This window comes from Perca flavescens, chromosome 4, assembly GCF_004354835.1.
Source record: "Perca flavescens isolate YP-PL-M2 chromosome 4, PFLA_1.0, whole genome shotgun sequence".
Classification (NCBI taxonomy): domain Eukaryota; kingdom Metazoa; phylum Chordata; class Actinopteri; order Perciformes; family Percidae; genus Perca; species Perca flavescens.
In genome coordinates, this window is record NC_041334.1 from 29,515,855 (window position 1) to 29,532,504 (window position 16,650).

At 43.3% G+C, this 16,650-nt stretch overlaps 1 protein-coding gene across 1 annotated transcript in view; it reads right to left on the reverse strand.

Moving 5' to 3' along the window:
• LOC114553740 (calmodulin-binding transcription activator 1-like) overlaps positions 1 to 16,650 on the reverse strand; it is a 35,832-nt gene that overhangs the window by 2,431 nt on the left and 16,751 nt on the right. The window contains exons 4-7 of the mRNA XM_028575081.1: positions 8,267 to 8,334; positions 5,280 to 5,415; positions 2,767 to 2,838; positions 531 to 684 (exon numbers count right to left, since the gene is read on the reverse strand). Of these exons, the coding sequence (XP_028430882.1) occupies positions 531 to 684; positions 2,767 to 2,838; positions 5,280 to 5,415; positions 8,267 to 8,334 (430 nt within the window). The remainder of the gene's footprint in view (positions 1 to 530; positions 685 to 2,766; positions 2,839 to 5,279; positions 5,416 to 8,266; positions 8,335 to 16,650) is intronic.

Sequence of the window (16,650 nt, forward strand, 5' to 3'; positions counted from 1 at the left end):
ATGGGGCTGACTGTCAGAACTATCAAAAACAACAAATCTAAATCTATATAAAGTTTGTCTGAATGGCATGTATGAACTGAATGTATCATGTTGCATTTTGGCTTACTGATTTATCTTTACCTTCACCAATATATCAATAAGATATTTGTGCTAAATTAACAGATTAGATTAGATATTTAGATATAGACAAGATTAGATATTTTTCCTTGATGCAAGAGAGAATTTTTTATATCATCTCCCCTAAACTGCTGAAATCACCTGTTGTCTCTTCTGATAAGTAATGGCACAGCTCCAGACCGTGCCCCATTCTGCTGCCAAGTTGTTTACAAAGCCTAAAAAGCAAGTCAGTTTTTGAGATGTACCACACTGGTTTCCTGCAGATTCATTTTGAGACTTCCTGCACCGTGACAGGTGGTATTTTTTATTGACTCATATCCCCAGGTTTAGAATAGAAGAATTTAGAAGTGTGAGGGCTGAAACATGAGAGTAGGAAGGAGGAGAGTGCTGAAATGATGGTAAAGCTAACTCACACATGGGTTTGAGTTGTCCAATGAGCTCCTCCTTGCTCCACTTGGCCCACTCCTTCCTGTCTGTGTTAATGGAACAGAGGACCGGGCCGCATGGCTTCCCGCTGTCGTCCACTGCCGGTACATTCAGGTAGTGCACCAACACAATGTCTGGGTTCTACAGCACAGGGAAAAAAATACACACAGATACATGCACGCACATGGTGTTAGTTTAACATGGCATTTATTCATTCATTTATTGTCATATTCTTACCAACATATGGGAGGGAGAGAATACAATGAAAGAGTCTATTTACAGAGGAAGGGGAAATGGAGAAGGGAAGCAGGAGAGAACCTGGAGGTCAGGGAGGAGGTTGGACATAGCATGTCAGATAAGATTCTTTCACCTGCACATAAAAGATTTAACAGCTCGAGCCCACTCATCACTCTCTCTTTGACCCTCTAGAGGCTGTGGAAGTGTCTACATGTGCGTTTGTGTGTATGTGCGTGCTATATATATATATATATATATATATATATATATATATATATATATATATATATATATATACAGAGAGAGGATGAGAGGAACAGAAGGAGAGTGTTTCAGAATAGTTCTCACTATACTGTAGGCCATCAGCAGACCTATGGAATGTCTACCTCATGAATGATTCAACAGGTGCATTCACATGCACCTGTGTGTGTGTGTGTGTGTGTGTGTGTGTGTGTGTGTGTGTGTGTGTGTGTGTGTGTGTTTGTGTGTGTGTGTGTGTGTGTGTGTGTGTGTGTGTGTGTGTTTGTGTGTGTGTGAGAGAGGAGAGGGAGAGAAGCTCCTCTTGATGAAAGATTCAGTAGACAGACTTAGGTGAGGGGAGGACCTGCTGAGGTGGAACACTTTTCATTCCAAAAGAGGATGGCACAGTGGGCTGCTACAGCACCACACTGTGCAATGCAACACCACTCACAGACTGATTTATGATCATATTCACTGATTCACTGTTTTGATATCTGTGCAAAGTGCAGAAAATGGCACTTTATAGATAAAGCAAGTACAATTTCCCTTCATAATTTCAGGAATCAAACTAGTTGGGCATGCTGAAAAACAAAATATACTGGGTAAGGGCATATTCAATTTACGGCTGGTGGCTGGAATGTCCTTGTAAATTTCATGTGACAAATTATGTAGGAAATTCGGCCGAAGAATACATAAATATTTATGTATTTCCATATTTTAAATGAACATTGCTGGATATTCAATATTTTCTGAAATGAACAGAGAGAGATGAAGAGAGAGGCAGTGTAAATGTATGCAGGCATTTTTTAAGATTCATCATGTAACCTGTCATCTGAAGATGATGAGGTCCTGGTGACCACATCTTGCATGGTGGTTAGAGGGAGAGACATGTGTGTGTGTGTGTGTGTGTGTGTGTGTGTGTGTGTGTGTGTGTGTGTGTGTGTGTGTGTGTGTGTGTGTGTGTGTGTGTGTGTGTGTGTGTGTGTGTCCTGCTTGCTGTTGTCTTTCACATGAGCAGTAGAGTGAGTCCAACATCTTTATGAAAAACAACCTCCTTTATACACAGGGGGCACCTGTGCATGTGTGTGTTGGTGTGAGCATGTTGTGTGTTGTTTGTAGCTCCAGGGTGTTTTCTTGCCACACAGAGAGTAGAGTCCTTGATGCTCACGATAAGTATCGAGAGTCAGGCTTCCAATAACACACTGTGCTCTGGAAGTCTCAGTCAACTTCTGGCAAAGAAGTGTTTTTATTATTCTGCACTGTATGTTAGCATTATACAAGACCTATAGGCCTGGCATATTCTAAATATATTCTAGTGGTCTAACTGTGTAAGTTCGTCCACTCAGCCAAACAACATCCAGTTTTATTATGAGCCCAGCTTTGTGATAGTATTTTCACTGTTGCCTCATTAATTTAGAGGAGGATGGTGCTTATTGCTGGTTTATGGTTTAGCTTAGTGTTCTGTTTTAGAAATAGACAATGTAATAGACAAAACTTTGCGTAACACTGATAATATATATTATGGTGGCCCAGTTTTGTGTAGAAATAGTTAATAAAGCGTTAACTTAACTGGGATAAATGTTACAAGATGGCCATAATGTCAGGGGTAAAGACCTGAAATGACAAATATATGCTACCATATATGACAACTAATAACAAATTATCACCACACTAAAATCGGTTGAAATCTTGTTTGTATATAAATGTGTGAAAAAAAGGCAAGGTGGGGAAGGGGGGTGGGCTTACCTGCAGCAGCCAATAACATCTACGATGGAAGGTGGGGATGATGGAGGAGTGGACGTAGCAGCCATACAGACACTAGAGAGAGGAGAGGAGAGGAGAGGAGAGGAGAGGAGAGGAGAGGAGAGGAGATTGCAGGGGCAAACGAGAAAAGGAAAAGGGAGGAAGCAAGACAAAAAAGTGAAAAAGGAGGAGAGGACAGTAAATGAGAGAACAGGAGAGGAGAACTTAGGTTATACCCACTTAGGCTGTATTGATTGTGGTGTTAAAACTAAATCGCAAACATGCTGTATGCGTGTCTTTTCTAAAATACCATAAATCTGATGTTGACAATTACAGCACAAGAGATTGTGAAATTTACTGCCTCAGCAAGACAAGACATAACCCACATGGAATTCACAAAAAGGCCCACTGTCATCAGCTCACAGACACTGCAAGAGAGATCAGTAACAGTGAATAGGACAAAGAAGAGTAGGAGAAAGCGAGGAAAGCACAGTGTCAAGGTGTACAAGATGAAGAGGAAGTTCAGTATGGACTCCATCCAGCAGAAGATGCTTATATGCATACAAAATAGTGTATGTCTTTGTGTGAGTGTGAAAATAGACCAAATGTATGATTTCAGAGGTTGATTTACAGATTTTAAACGACTTCACAGTGTCAATAATATAATATTTGTGTTTGGTGCCGTATGAAATGTTTCGATACCGGTGCCAATACAGTACCCCAGTAGTATTGAGGTTCAATACCCGGTCTTAACTAGAGATGGTCCGATACCATTTTTTGCTTCCCGATACCGATTCTGATATCTGAACTTGCGTATCGGCCGATACAGAGTACTGATCCGATACCAGCGTGTCATATATTTATGTTTTGTATACTACTATCCCTGTATGGATGTGATATGATTTCTATCTTTGTCGTCGGTCTGGCTCAGTTTAAACTCTTTGTGAAACATGAACAAACACAAACAGAACTTTCTTTTATTATCCAGCTTGACAGTCAGTTAAAACGAAAAAAGAACATAAATAAACTACTTTAATGTAGATTTTCTTTAGGGCTTTATTACGTGGTATCGGATCAGTGCATAAACTCCAGTACTTCCCGATACCGATACCAGCGTTTTAGGCAGTATCGGAGGAACATCTCTTGTCCTAACGTAATGTGTGTTTGTGGTGTTTGACAGAGGAAGGATGAAATGATGAAAGCCTTCTATCAAGGTCATCACTGCCACCTTTTTTTAACATGCATTAAAATCAAGAATGACAAACACACACACACACAAACACACACACATACACGTATAAATTGGTTGTGTTTAAAAACAAAATTGCGCACACAAACACAAATGCTCAGCAATCAGGCTGCACATAATCAACACTTACAACTTGTCCTGTTTTCTGTCTCATGAACACTCGTGCACACTTATATTTTCTCGCCATTTTGCCTCTTCTCAGAAGTAGCCCGCCCTCTATCTAAAGTGTGTTTTGCCAAAGGCAGAGTGCATTTCCATATATTTCCATTCGATATGAGGAGGCTCTTCATCCAGGGTTATGTTTTTCTCTCCTGCTTCCTGCCTCTCCCCATCCTCCTTCACTACCCCTGCTCCCCTGCTCATTCCTGTCCCCTGCTCAACACACTGCTTGTTTGTGCTTGCTTTGGGGGGTCCTGGGAAGACGTGACACAAACAATTACTGAGCAACTACCAGGGAGGGAAACACTTTGTATATATATATGTGTGTGTGTGTGTGTGTGTGTGTGTGTGTGTGTGTGTGTGAGAGAGAGAGAGAGTCTGTGTATTCATGCACGATTGCAGAAAATTGCATGTGAGATGAATGTCAATGTGAGTGTGGGGTTGTGAATAATAGAGGTGCAGATGGGAATACTTGATCTCAATTATTCCCTTTACCTCTGTGTCTCTTTCGCCTGTCTCCTGCTCACCCTTAATGCAAAACTATTGAGCCCTCTGCAAACATCCATGTGCCTCTTCGCTGTCTCTCCTTCGCCCTCCCTTCTACCTCATTCTTTCTGTTTCTGACACATGCATGCTCACTCCTCTCACCTCTTGGTATATTCCTGCTGAATAATCAATTTTTGAGCTGGCTGATGTGACTCGAACACGCACACACGCACGCGCACACACACACACACGCACACACTCACACACACACACACAGACGCTGCCTAGAGACTGGATCGATACCCCCTCTCTGTTCTGCTGAAGGAGGCATTGACATCATTCCTGGCCTCAGGCCAAACACTCTTATCCTTCAGAAAGAGAGAGAGAGAGAGAGAGAGAGAGAGAGAGAGAGAGAGAAAGGGAGACAGGGGCACGAGCAGGGAGGGAGTTGAAGAAAGAGGGGCACCACTCACTCTCAGGTAACACGTTGGCCTGCAGCCTCAGCATGTGTGTTTGTGTGTACATTTGTACTACACGCATGTGTCTCCTCGGAGTGAAGGAGAGTCATTTAGTAAGTAAGACTGGCGGTGAAACCATACTTGGCGCCATTGCAGCCTCTCACCTCTACTCCCTGGACTTTGAGCTTCATGTGATCCTCTCTGGTGGTCTTCCCATCTTTCCTTTTCTTCCAGCAGTAGCCATCCTTCCTGTACTTCACCTTCTTACGGTTGTAGAGGATCATAGAGCCATTTTGAGGCCTGACAGAGGACAGGATAAAGAGTTAGCGGCACACAAAGACATACAGCGATGACCGTACAGAATTGGATTGTGTACACCGAAGACTTCTTTAAAACTGAAACAATTCAACTCCATGGAAAATGACCAGAAATAACTTTCATGCTGTCATTTCAAACGGCCAAAAGATTTTAAATTCTCCGTCATTTCTGATTCACAAATACCGACTGAAACAGGCAAAAACGCGTTTTACACAGTGACGTCAATGTTATTCTCCAACAGTCAAGTTAGCTGGTTCCATGCCGCCCCTCCCCTCTTATACGTAGACTCACACTCCTATGTATTAATATTTTAGTAGGGTGATTTATCAGCACAACAGGAACATTGGCCTCTAAGCTCCCATTCTATATACACCTGGTGGGATGAACATGTGCTCGCGCGCACACACAAACACCAGGAGCCATACATGTAGAGAGACAGAGATGCTATAGTGATATCAGAGATGGCAGGACTTACTGCCGTGTGTTCTTTGAGCTCAATGTCAAACCTGCCGCTCAGCAATCAATCATTACATTTCTAAAATGTTAAGGACAGGTGTGTGTGCGTGCTTTTGTTTGTGTGTGTAGGTGGTGAAAAAAATGCTTCTCTGCCTTATCTCATGACAACAGAAAGAGAACAGGCACGTTAACAATCAATAAACTCACACATACTCACAAGTGCGCTCTCTCTTTTTCTCTCATGCACATGTCGTGAGCATGCATGCACACAACCGCACACACATTTACACACCTCCTCTCTCCTTTCCCTGCCCTCCTCTTCTCCATCAACCTCCAGTCTTTATCCCCCTTATCATAGTATCTCTTCATTTTCTCTTTACTGCTTCCACAGTCCTTCCATTCTCCGCTCCTTCCCACTTATTCACATCTTCTCATCTTGTCTATTCTTTCTACTATCCTAACCTCTGTTTCTTTTATTGTCTGTCTGTCTCTCCTCTCCTCTCCTCTCCTCTCCTCTCTGCTAGAATTTGATGTAGACACATCTATATGGACTGCGATGATTGCAATTTGCTCAGAACACTGTGTGTAGTGAAATTGAATTCTCTTTGAGCAGATTTTCTTTGACACCTTAAATCTGTTTTGTTTTGGGGTGAGCCTGCCAGTTTCTTAGCGGAGTGGAGACCCCCACCCTCCGATCAAGCAGTGTGAGTCATCTCAGAGCTGCTGATTCTAATTATGTTATGGAGAAGATGGATGAGATCAGATGTGTGCCTGTGTGTGTGTGTGTGTTTGTGTGTGTGTGTTTGGCTGCGTGGAAAATATGTGCATGTTCATATGTATGTGTGTGGGTGGGTGGGAAATATGTGCACGTTCATATGTATGTGTGTGTGTGTGTGTGTGTGTGTGTGTGTGTGTGTGTGTGTGTGTGTGTGTGTGTGTGTGTGTGCGTGGAGGTACGCGCACATGCCCGTGTTCCTCACAAACCTTCTGATTCAAGCAGACATAAATGCTATTGATTGTAACTGGGCTGTGATGTGTGGGATATAAAAAGCTTTTCCACCGTTCCACAGTGTAGCAGAGCGAAAACAGAGAAGGCAAGGGGAGGAGAGTGGGGGGAAAAAAGACGGCAAGATAAAGAGACAGAGTGGGCGAGTGAGTGAGTCCAGTAAAGGGAGGGGAGAAGGAGAAGTAGATGAGAAAAGTGAGAGGGGAGAGAGAGAGAGAGAGAGAGAGAGAGAGAGGTAACTGGCATGACTTTAAACTGATGAGGTATTTTAGTAAAGGGAGAAATGAAGGTCATTGATTGTTATCTTAATATTGCCCCCCACGAGTGTGCAAACGCATGCGCACATATGCATAAAAACACACACACACACACACACACACACACACACACACACACACACACACACACACTCACAACCAGGCACACACATAAATGTCACTGGCTCTGTTTGCTGAGCTCCTTTCCATTTGATGGGATTAGGTGTAATCTGTTCTAATCGTGCCTCGTGTCATGTGTAAATGGGATTATATCTAACTGCTGCTCAATAACACCAATATGACTGCTGCTGCTGTTGCTGCTGGGAGGGTTAGGCTATACGGCAGCACAACCAATCAATGAGAAATCCATCCACAACATAAACTGTGCTGCTGGCCTTAGGCTGCTCCTGAGAAGAGTCCTTCAGCTCGCACAATGGGAGCGCAAAGGCATCACCTCAGGCTTTCAGCAGTTTCAGTAATCAGAGATGAAGACACGAGGTGACCTCTTCACTTACTTTACTTTTTCTTTCTTCCTCTTTTTTTATACCTACATCATAACTAAAGTAAATGTCAATAAGGGGATGTATCAATAATTTAAATTGCCCTTTTCTTCTGTCTTTCTTTTGTTTTCTCTTTCCCTACTTCTTTCCTGATTATAACCTCTCCCCATTCTAGCAAAAGAGCTGCCGATTGTTCATTGGAATCAATGAATATTCAGTTCTGGCATGTGAATCCCTGTTCACACCCCATCTTATATACACATACTCCCCCTCCCTTTAAGTCCTCTTCACTCTCCTATGTCTGAATTATACATCACATATCCTAATACATTTACATTCATTAAAACTCAATTTCCAGCTGACTAGGTGCTTTACAGTCCAGCCATGTTATAGAGCGTTCCCTACATGGAGAGTAAGCCGTCAGCAGGACCCCTTGAAAACAGTCAACGTACATCACTGATATTTTAATCAAACATAGGCACTCAGTCATTGGGATTAAACCAATGTGAGTCACTGGCTGATTGAGCAACACTGTGATTGTATGTACGTGTGTCTGTGTGTTTGTGTTTGTGTGTGTGAGTGTTTGTGGAAACCACTGTCTGCACTCTCCTCACCTGGTTTTTGGCGATGTCGTCAACCACTCATCATGTTTCTCAAAAGTGATGAGATATGCAGCAATCTCCTAGAGAGACAAAGACAAGACAAAAGGGTTATATTGGTGTGTGTGGGTGTGTGTGTGTTTGTGTGTGTGTGTGTCACGGGGAGATAAAACATATAGGTATTTCCAGATGACCTGCTGATGCCCACAGAGAGTGTGTCACTATCTGATTGCCATGGTGAGGTCTGGGCGCCTGATTGGTCACAGAGCAGCCAGTGAGAAGACAGATATAGAGGACAGACCCTCAGGGCCAACAACCAATCACGTTCACCGACACACCGATGTCTCCCTCCACTGGGGAGGAAAAGCTATCTCCTAAATACACACACACACACACACACACACTGAAGGTGCAGACCCATACACTAGCTGAGAGAGTGCACTGATAGGAAAAGTTTTCTTGTACTTTGCAGTTTCACAGTTTCCCGTCAGATAAAACCTGTTCCTTGATTCCTAATTCCTCAGGCTCTCTATTCATCTCTTCAGCTTTCCATTCCTCTGTCCACACTATTTCTATTCTTCTTCCACACTCACATGAATCCAATAAGGAAAAAATAAAGTTCAAATCATACAGGTGCATTCTACAGAGAGTAAGGCAAAACAAAACGTACATACACACAGACAGAGACACACAAGAGATGCAGCCCAAAAAAACTATTGTTTGTATCTCCTGCTTTTTAGTTGCTCACGCAATGCCGCCTTTTCCCTTTGCTAGGTGAACTCTTTCACCCCTGGCTTCCTCCTTGGAACATAATTCTCTCTCGCCCTATCTCTGACTCCCATCTCACCCACTTGTTGTAAAAGACTATGAAATGTAAATTGTCCTCTTAAGGCAATCAGTGTTTGAAATGTGCCACAAAGCAATAGTGAAGAAGACATCAACACTCTAGCTCTCCTTCATCTGCCCCCTCAGATCAACAGTCTTCTCTCAAGACCTCCTCTACCTCTCTTCCTCTTTTTGTGTGTGTGTTTTTAGGTATTTGTCCCAGTTTGGCATGAAAGCACTCCAGCTCCACACCGATCACAAGAGATGGAGGGAAATGGAGATGGAGAGAGGAAGAAAGGCAGGGAGAGACGAAAAGAGAGAGCAGCTGGAAGGATGCTGGCACTTAACTGGATTGGTTTTTTTTTTTTAGTATCCCCCATTTGATCCTCACGTCCCAACCCCCCACTGCCTCATCCTCCATTTATATGTGTGTTTGTATACATATGTGTACGTAGGTAGGAGGAACTGTCATCACACCTTCATAATTATCACTATCAAGTTTAGCCATAACTAGGCACAACTGCGCGCGCACACACACACACACACACACACACACACACACACACACACACACACACACACACACACACACACACACACACACACACACACACACACACACACACACACACACACACACACACACACACACACACACACACAGGGAGTGCCTCATTCATTTATGCATCTATTCATTAGCTGTGACAAGCAGCCACCTCTCCTCCTCCCAAACCACTCCGCAGCAAGTCAATATCCTATACGGCCTCCACAGGCCCGGCCAGGCACTCGGGCTCCTCTAGTGACTTTCAGCCAGTGGGAGGCGGGAGGAGAGAGAAGAAAAGAGGAGACGAGGGGCTGGGAGAGACAGAAGGATGGGAGGATTAAGAAGGAGGGAGAGAGACTTGCAATTAAAGGCCTGCCCCATAAGAGCCATTAAAAAGCCAGAAACAGAAGAGTCAGCTGAAATGGCAGACACACACACACACACACACACACACACACACACACACACACACACACACACACACACACACACACACACTAAAACACACGCCCACACACACTCTCACTGCAGACACACACTGCCGTTCTCTCCCTCGCCAGCACACACACGCGTGCTGTGGAGTGACAGAAGTGAGATGGTGAAGGTCGATCCTCAGGAAGTCACAGTTATTGTCCCGGTGGAAACCAGTGATAGAGCGCTTTGAGCATGCCTGGTGACACACTGACCCTTCAGGAATACTGTGAGTGTGTGTGTGTGTGTGTATGTGTGTGTGTTAGCTGTACCAGACACAGGGACAGGGACAAGTACCCTTCTCCAGGGATCTACTCTAGAAACCCAGACGTTCTGCATGTCTGTGTAAGTCTATGTAATAATACATTACGACAGGCCCAGCTGAATGCACACACACACACACTTTCACACACCTATGCCTGTCTGTATGTGTGTGAGAGAAAGAGAGAGAGTTACTTAAGAAATATCTAACAAAGCAGAGAGCATGAGTGGGAAGTTAGATTGGAGCGAGCAATGCAGTTGGGGAAATCAGCCTCCCACTCACGCATCACTGAGACCATCTCCCTCCAAGAAACTGGAGGCATGTACAGAAAAGCAGACAGACAGACAGACAGACAGACAGACAGACAGACACACACATGCACACTAACATGCCTCAGGGAGATTTCCAGGGGAGGGGAGGGCAGGGGAGGGAAGGGGAGGGGGGTCGCCTACACTGCAACAGACTTATCCAAGAGCTTTCCCCAGGGAGGTTCCGTTATAGGGTCTAGCCATAGGCTAGTGTGTGTGTCTGTGTGTGAGTGCATGTGTGCGTGCACGTTTGAAGTCTAATGATGAGCATCACCCTGACAGAGATCTGGGGAAAACACAGTTGTCTGTAAACTGAAACTGTCACATCCATTCAAAGTGCCTCAAATGAAGGCTGTCGCTGGTTCTCACCACAGAAATCATTTGGCATCGAACAGTTTATTTTGGCAGTACGGAAATGTAGCAAACTGAAGTGTCCTTTTCAACTACAGAATCCGTTTCTGCATGCCTTTCTCCGTGAGCGTGGTAAGACTTGTATATATATATGGGGGAAAGAACTGCATTAGCATTACCAGGGGAGGTCTGCTGATGCTGTAATTTGTTCCTGAGCACCTCCACTGGTTGTCTCCTTCCCAGAACAATTCTGTCAGTGTCTGACGTTGATAGACACTCTATCCAAAATTGCCTCCCATTTTTATTATTTTTTTATTATTAGTTGTTTTGTTTTGCAGACTATTGGCTTTTCTGTGGTTTTTATTTTGATCCGGAGCAATTTCCCAGCCATTTGTTCAACCCACATTTTATTGATCATGGTCTATTTTTAAACATGTCTCCTTAAAAGGCTCATCATGTAAATTTAGCTCAACAATGACTTGCTGTTCTTAATTGTATGCTAAACCTCTATACAATTTGAACTGTAATCAATCAATAATCAATTAGAAATGAGAGGTGCCTGTAGGCATGTCATTATCCACAGTTGTTGACAAAATGTGACCAATCTCTCAGAATCACGGCTTGTAATATCTGAACAGTCCTGAGTGGCCTCTAACATCCGCAATGTCATGGTGCAATCACTGTTTTTCTGAAGAGGCCAAACTTCAGATTGTGCTGCAAAGAGAAAGCTGGATAAAGAGGTAGTTGTGTTCAACTTTAAGCTGACGTAAATGATCACTGTTGTAAACCACACTAATACTGTCTTGTTTGCACTATGTTCCTCTAACCTGGCTAATTAAAATGTGTAGCACTCAACAGAAAGACAGCCAAACAATGAGTTAGGACAAGGATAATTTTGTTCCGTTCAAGCCATACAATACAATTTCATCAAGTCTATTGTAAACCAGAGCAATAATGTGTAGTTTGTATTACATTCCCAAACTGCCTCGCTCCCCACTGTGTGTTACTTTCAACAGCCTTTATATTACCTCCACTGGCTAATACAACTGCTTAATGCTGTTTCCATAACAACTGTTGCAAAGCCCCTGATCAGAATTCCTCTCAAGCATGCCTTGTGTTTATCATATAAACACCTCATCACACACTGGGCAACACACACATGCACGTCCGTGGACATAAAGGACTTATACACACATGCATACAAATGGGCCGTCTATTAATACACAAAGTCGCCTGTTTGGGAAAAAAAGAAGAAAGAAATATTAAACTGTCCTGGCTTTCTCTGTGTCTCCTCTTGTTCTTGAAGCAACACACGCTTCATGGACAACAGATTGCTGCACACGCACGCACGCACACACACGCGTACACACACACACACACACACACACACACACACTGCTGGCCTATCATTGGAGGACAAGGTCTGACCTTCAGAGGGGACCCGCCCCTGTCACCTGGCTGGGAGAGAGACATGTGCGTTACATCCATCTCTGTCACACTGCAACACACACAGTGTCACACACACACACACACACACACACACACACGCGCGCAAACGCACGCACACACACAACTACCATGTCAAAACTACTGCAAGTTAGGATGCATAAACATAAATGAGTGTATATACACACATACACACACAGACCCAGAGAGGGTTGGTCTCAGAAGAGTCTATGTGGTGGCTGCTGCTGCCCATGTGAGTGACGGCTTTATAATGAAATAGTCACTCTCCCCTTTCCTTCACTCCCTCACTCCCTCTCTTTTTGGTTTGACCTCTTTACTTTTCCCCCCTCTCTCCTCCCTCTAGCTCACCCACTTTCCTTTCCCCCTTTTCCGTCTCATTTCCCTCTCATCTCCTTCTAGCCAATATAAAAGTCCAAACGGTGAAGGTGGCTACACACGCACGCATGCATGCATGCCCGCACGCACGCACACGCACACACACACGCTACAGTATGGAAAGTAGCACAAACTTTTTAGAAGACCTGAGAATAAGGAAGAGTCAGACCCAATCCACTGAGGGAATATCAATCATATTTTTCTAAGACTTCCTCTCTCTTGCGCACCGTACCTGTCCTTTTCCTCCTGTCTTGTGTTTGCATTTGAGGAGACGGCCCCCTCACTCTCAGCAGGGGGGTGAACACATCAAAGACAGCAACAGGTGTGTGATGTCAAACACAATGCCAGGCCCCCCCCCCCCCCCATTGCGCTAGGGCGTCTTGGATAAAGCCTGTCAGAGTCCTCAAAAACTACTACAAAGTTAAAGTTAACCAAGAAAGGGCGCACATCCATACTCAAACACACACGGAGGTATATTTTAAATCTCTAATCATTAGTGTGTGTTTGCCAGCGGGAGGTGGAAGAAGACAGAGAGAGTGTTAGGGTGAGGGTGAGGGGGGATGTCTCAGTGATGGAGTCACCAATGGTTGTGTTAACCCCTCATGCCTCATCTCACTGTGAGTCATTCTGCCCTCCGAGGCTACTATTGTTGATGATATTATTATTGAGGAGGTTTGGTATGCTAAGGAGAGAGAGAGAGAGAGAGAGACAGAAAGAGAGAGAGGTAGTGAGAGAGAGAGAGAAAAAAAGAAAAAGAAATAGCGTGTGCCACCTCTCATTGGCATAAATACTTGTTTACAACAAGACATAAATTGGCACCCTGTCAGTCAGTCTCTTTATTTCTCTCTCCTTTAACTCCCTTACTCTATTTCCCTCTCTCTCCGTCTCCTTCTCTCCCTCTGTGCTGCTAAGCGTATTACAACACTCCCTGGTTCAGCCCTCTCTCATTACCATATTCTAATTACATTCGTTAAGGGGAGCATTTGGGAGTTTAATGAATAAATTTGAAAGATGGGTCTCCGTGGCGATCTTTAGGTTTGTCTCCTCCTCAACCAACTAAAGATGGGAGCACACGCGTGTGAGTGCATGCCGCGCATGTTTGTGTGTACGCACCTGTTCGGTATGCGTGTGTGCGCTCAGTAAATATCGCTGCAGCTCCATTTCAGAAGAAACAAACAAATCTAGTTAACTGCTGGAGCTCACGTGGAGTCCTCTTTCTAAAAAAATCAATTCAGAATTCTGTTTGTCTCCGCCAAATAAAGATTTCATGTCATTTGTTTGTTGTTTTGGAAAAGACTTGGAGCCACCCATGTTGAAGTCATGCATATTTAACTCTCCTCAAGCCTCAAAAACAAACTGCCAAAGACAAGCATCAATTTACAAACGTACAAATTGTCTGCAATCTCGGGTTTGTCTTTTCTACCAACATCAGACATGGAGGCTTCATACTGGGAGACGGGCAGGTGGAGAACAATCATAAGCAAAAGTAAACATTAAAGGTTATCAACCTTGCTCCGGTGACTGGCTTTCACTGTTGTGCAGTTTGATCTGTCTCTGCCTAGGACGAAGCCCTGGGCTGTAGGCCTGAATAGACTGTTATTATGGGCCTTGCACTCACTCTTTCAGTGTATTGCAAAATGTGATATACCTTTCACATGGTTTGATAAAGAAGTCCGAAATGCATTCCCAGTTCTGATGATCGCCAGCTTGTGCTTCGGGGAGTCAGGGAGTGACTAAGTATAACTTCACCTCCAGCTCATAAACAACACTTTTAAAAGCTGACAAAATGATGTGCTTTGACTTCGCCAACTGCTATCGATTACTGACAATTAGAAAATACCATGAGCAACAGAAAAAAACATGCAGAATCTAATTTAACCCCTACCCCACAGAATTCTCTTTTATTGCAACTGCACTTGATTAAAATGATGCTATTTTTTTCTTTGGCTAAATACATTATTTCTGAAATCCCAGAAAATGTTTACTTGTTGACTTGAACGGTCATAACCACAAATCAGGAGTCAGCACAATTTTGGCAGTATCTGGAACTTCTTGATTATATTTTGTGGTATAAAGTATGGATTTGTTTTGTCTTGAATTTAGCTTAATATAGACCCAGCCATCTTGAAATTTCTCCATGACTTTGACTTGACTAAAACCACTGCGTCAAGGATGGACTGTACTCATCCATAGCTAACAAAATACATGAACAGTGCGATGCCGTGATAATGATTATATCTGAGAAACATGTGCTATTCCATGTATAGTTTGTAAGTGTACGGTAGTGTATTAATAGATCCAAAGGGGCCCCTCTTCACTTTGGCTACAGTATATTTACTGTGATGATGCAACTGTACAAGGTAGAGCCCAATGTCATCACCCTCTCTTCAAGCACTGTGAATCATCCTGTGGGCGCAAAAGGTATGTTAGCTATCTTTAAACTTCTATACAATGTAAGATACATGTATATAAATAAATAACAGGGAGAGATGGGAAATATAACCAACATTTTTACTGTTTAGACTTCACAGCAGCCATTTCCATTTGTATTACTGTTGCCTATGGAAACTATCATGACCTTTGGAAGACATTTTGTTTGCTTAAATCTGGTTTGTTTACATCCATTAAATGTATATCGTTTTGGCAAAGCCATTTAATAATATTGCTATAATTTAATGCACTTTTAGAGATTGAGAAGGAGACAGACATCAGTCATTGCCTGCCGGGCTGTCCTGGTAACTTTCCAGCTCATATGAACTGTAATGGGCTGTGACTTTCTAACTCCAACATGCAATGACACCTTAGAGCAGACAGAGACTGGAGCTTACAGCCTACTGAGAAAGTGATGCTGATGTTGTGTATTGGACAATGTTAAGACTTGCGAGCTGGCAGGATACATATATAAACAAATATACAAACATATTGCCTGACATATATGCTGCTACCAACAAGAGGCAATTATGTAATTAGGCTTAACACTAGGTAATTCTTGTGTTTTGGGCTGGGAAAACTTGCTGTTGCCATGTTTTTCCTGTTTGCTGGAGTGGGGAGCTAACACTTCCACTGAACAAAAATCCCATTTTTGGGAAAGAGAGAGTTTGCTCCAAGTATTACATAGGGATTTCAAAAAAGACTGCAATATTGTTAGCAAAAACGTTCACTGTCAAACACCTAAAGGCATGAAAAGAACACTCTTTCTCAAGAAACAAGTGAATTGCTCTCCCTTTCATATTAGGTGTTTGTCATCCCCCACCCACCACTTCATACTGTACATTCAAACAATTAAATATATGCACTTTGATTATGCAAATGCAGTATCAGTATCCCTTATATAGTTGCCTCCCTCGAGTACAAGATGATGGATGATATATTACAGCTGAGCTGGTCTTAGACTAATGACACAGCTGCATTACAATACACAACTTAGTACACAGCTAATATTGTCTATGCACAGACACAGAACACGCACACTTGCATACACGCACGCAAATGCCACCTTGTTTAATCCTCCAGGAATCAGTGAAATTTGATTACCTTGACTTTTACAAACACACTCCATATGAGAGTAGACATTTCATACATCAGCAGGAGGGAGGAGGGAGGAAGAAGAGGGTAGAGACAGGGAGTTAGAGAAATATGTGATGCTGGATAGAACTGCAGTTTGAGAGGAGAAACACTGGACACCCACTGTGGTCTCCTGTGTAGAACACACACACACACACACACACACACACACACACACACACACACACACACACACACACACACACACACACACACACACACACACACACAC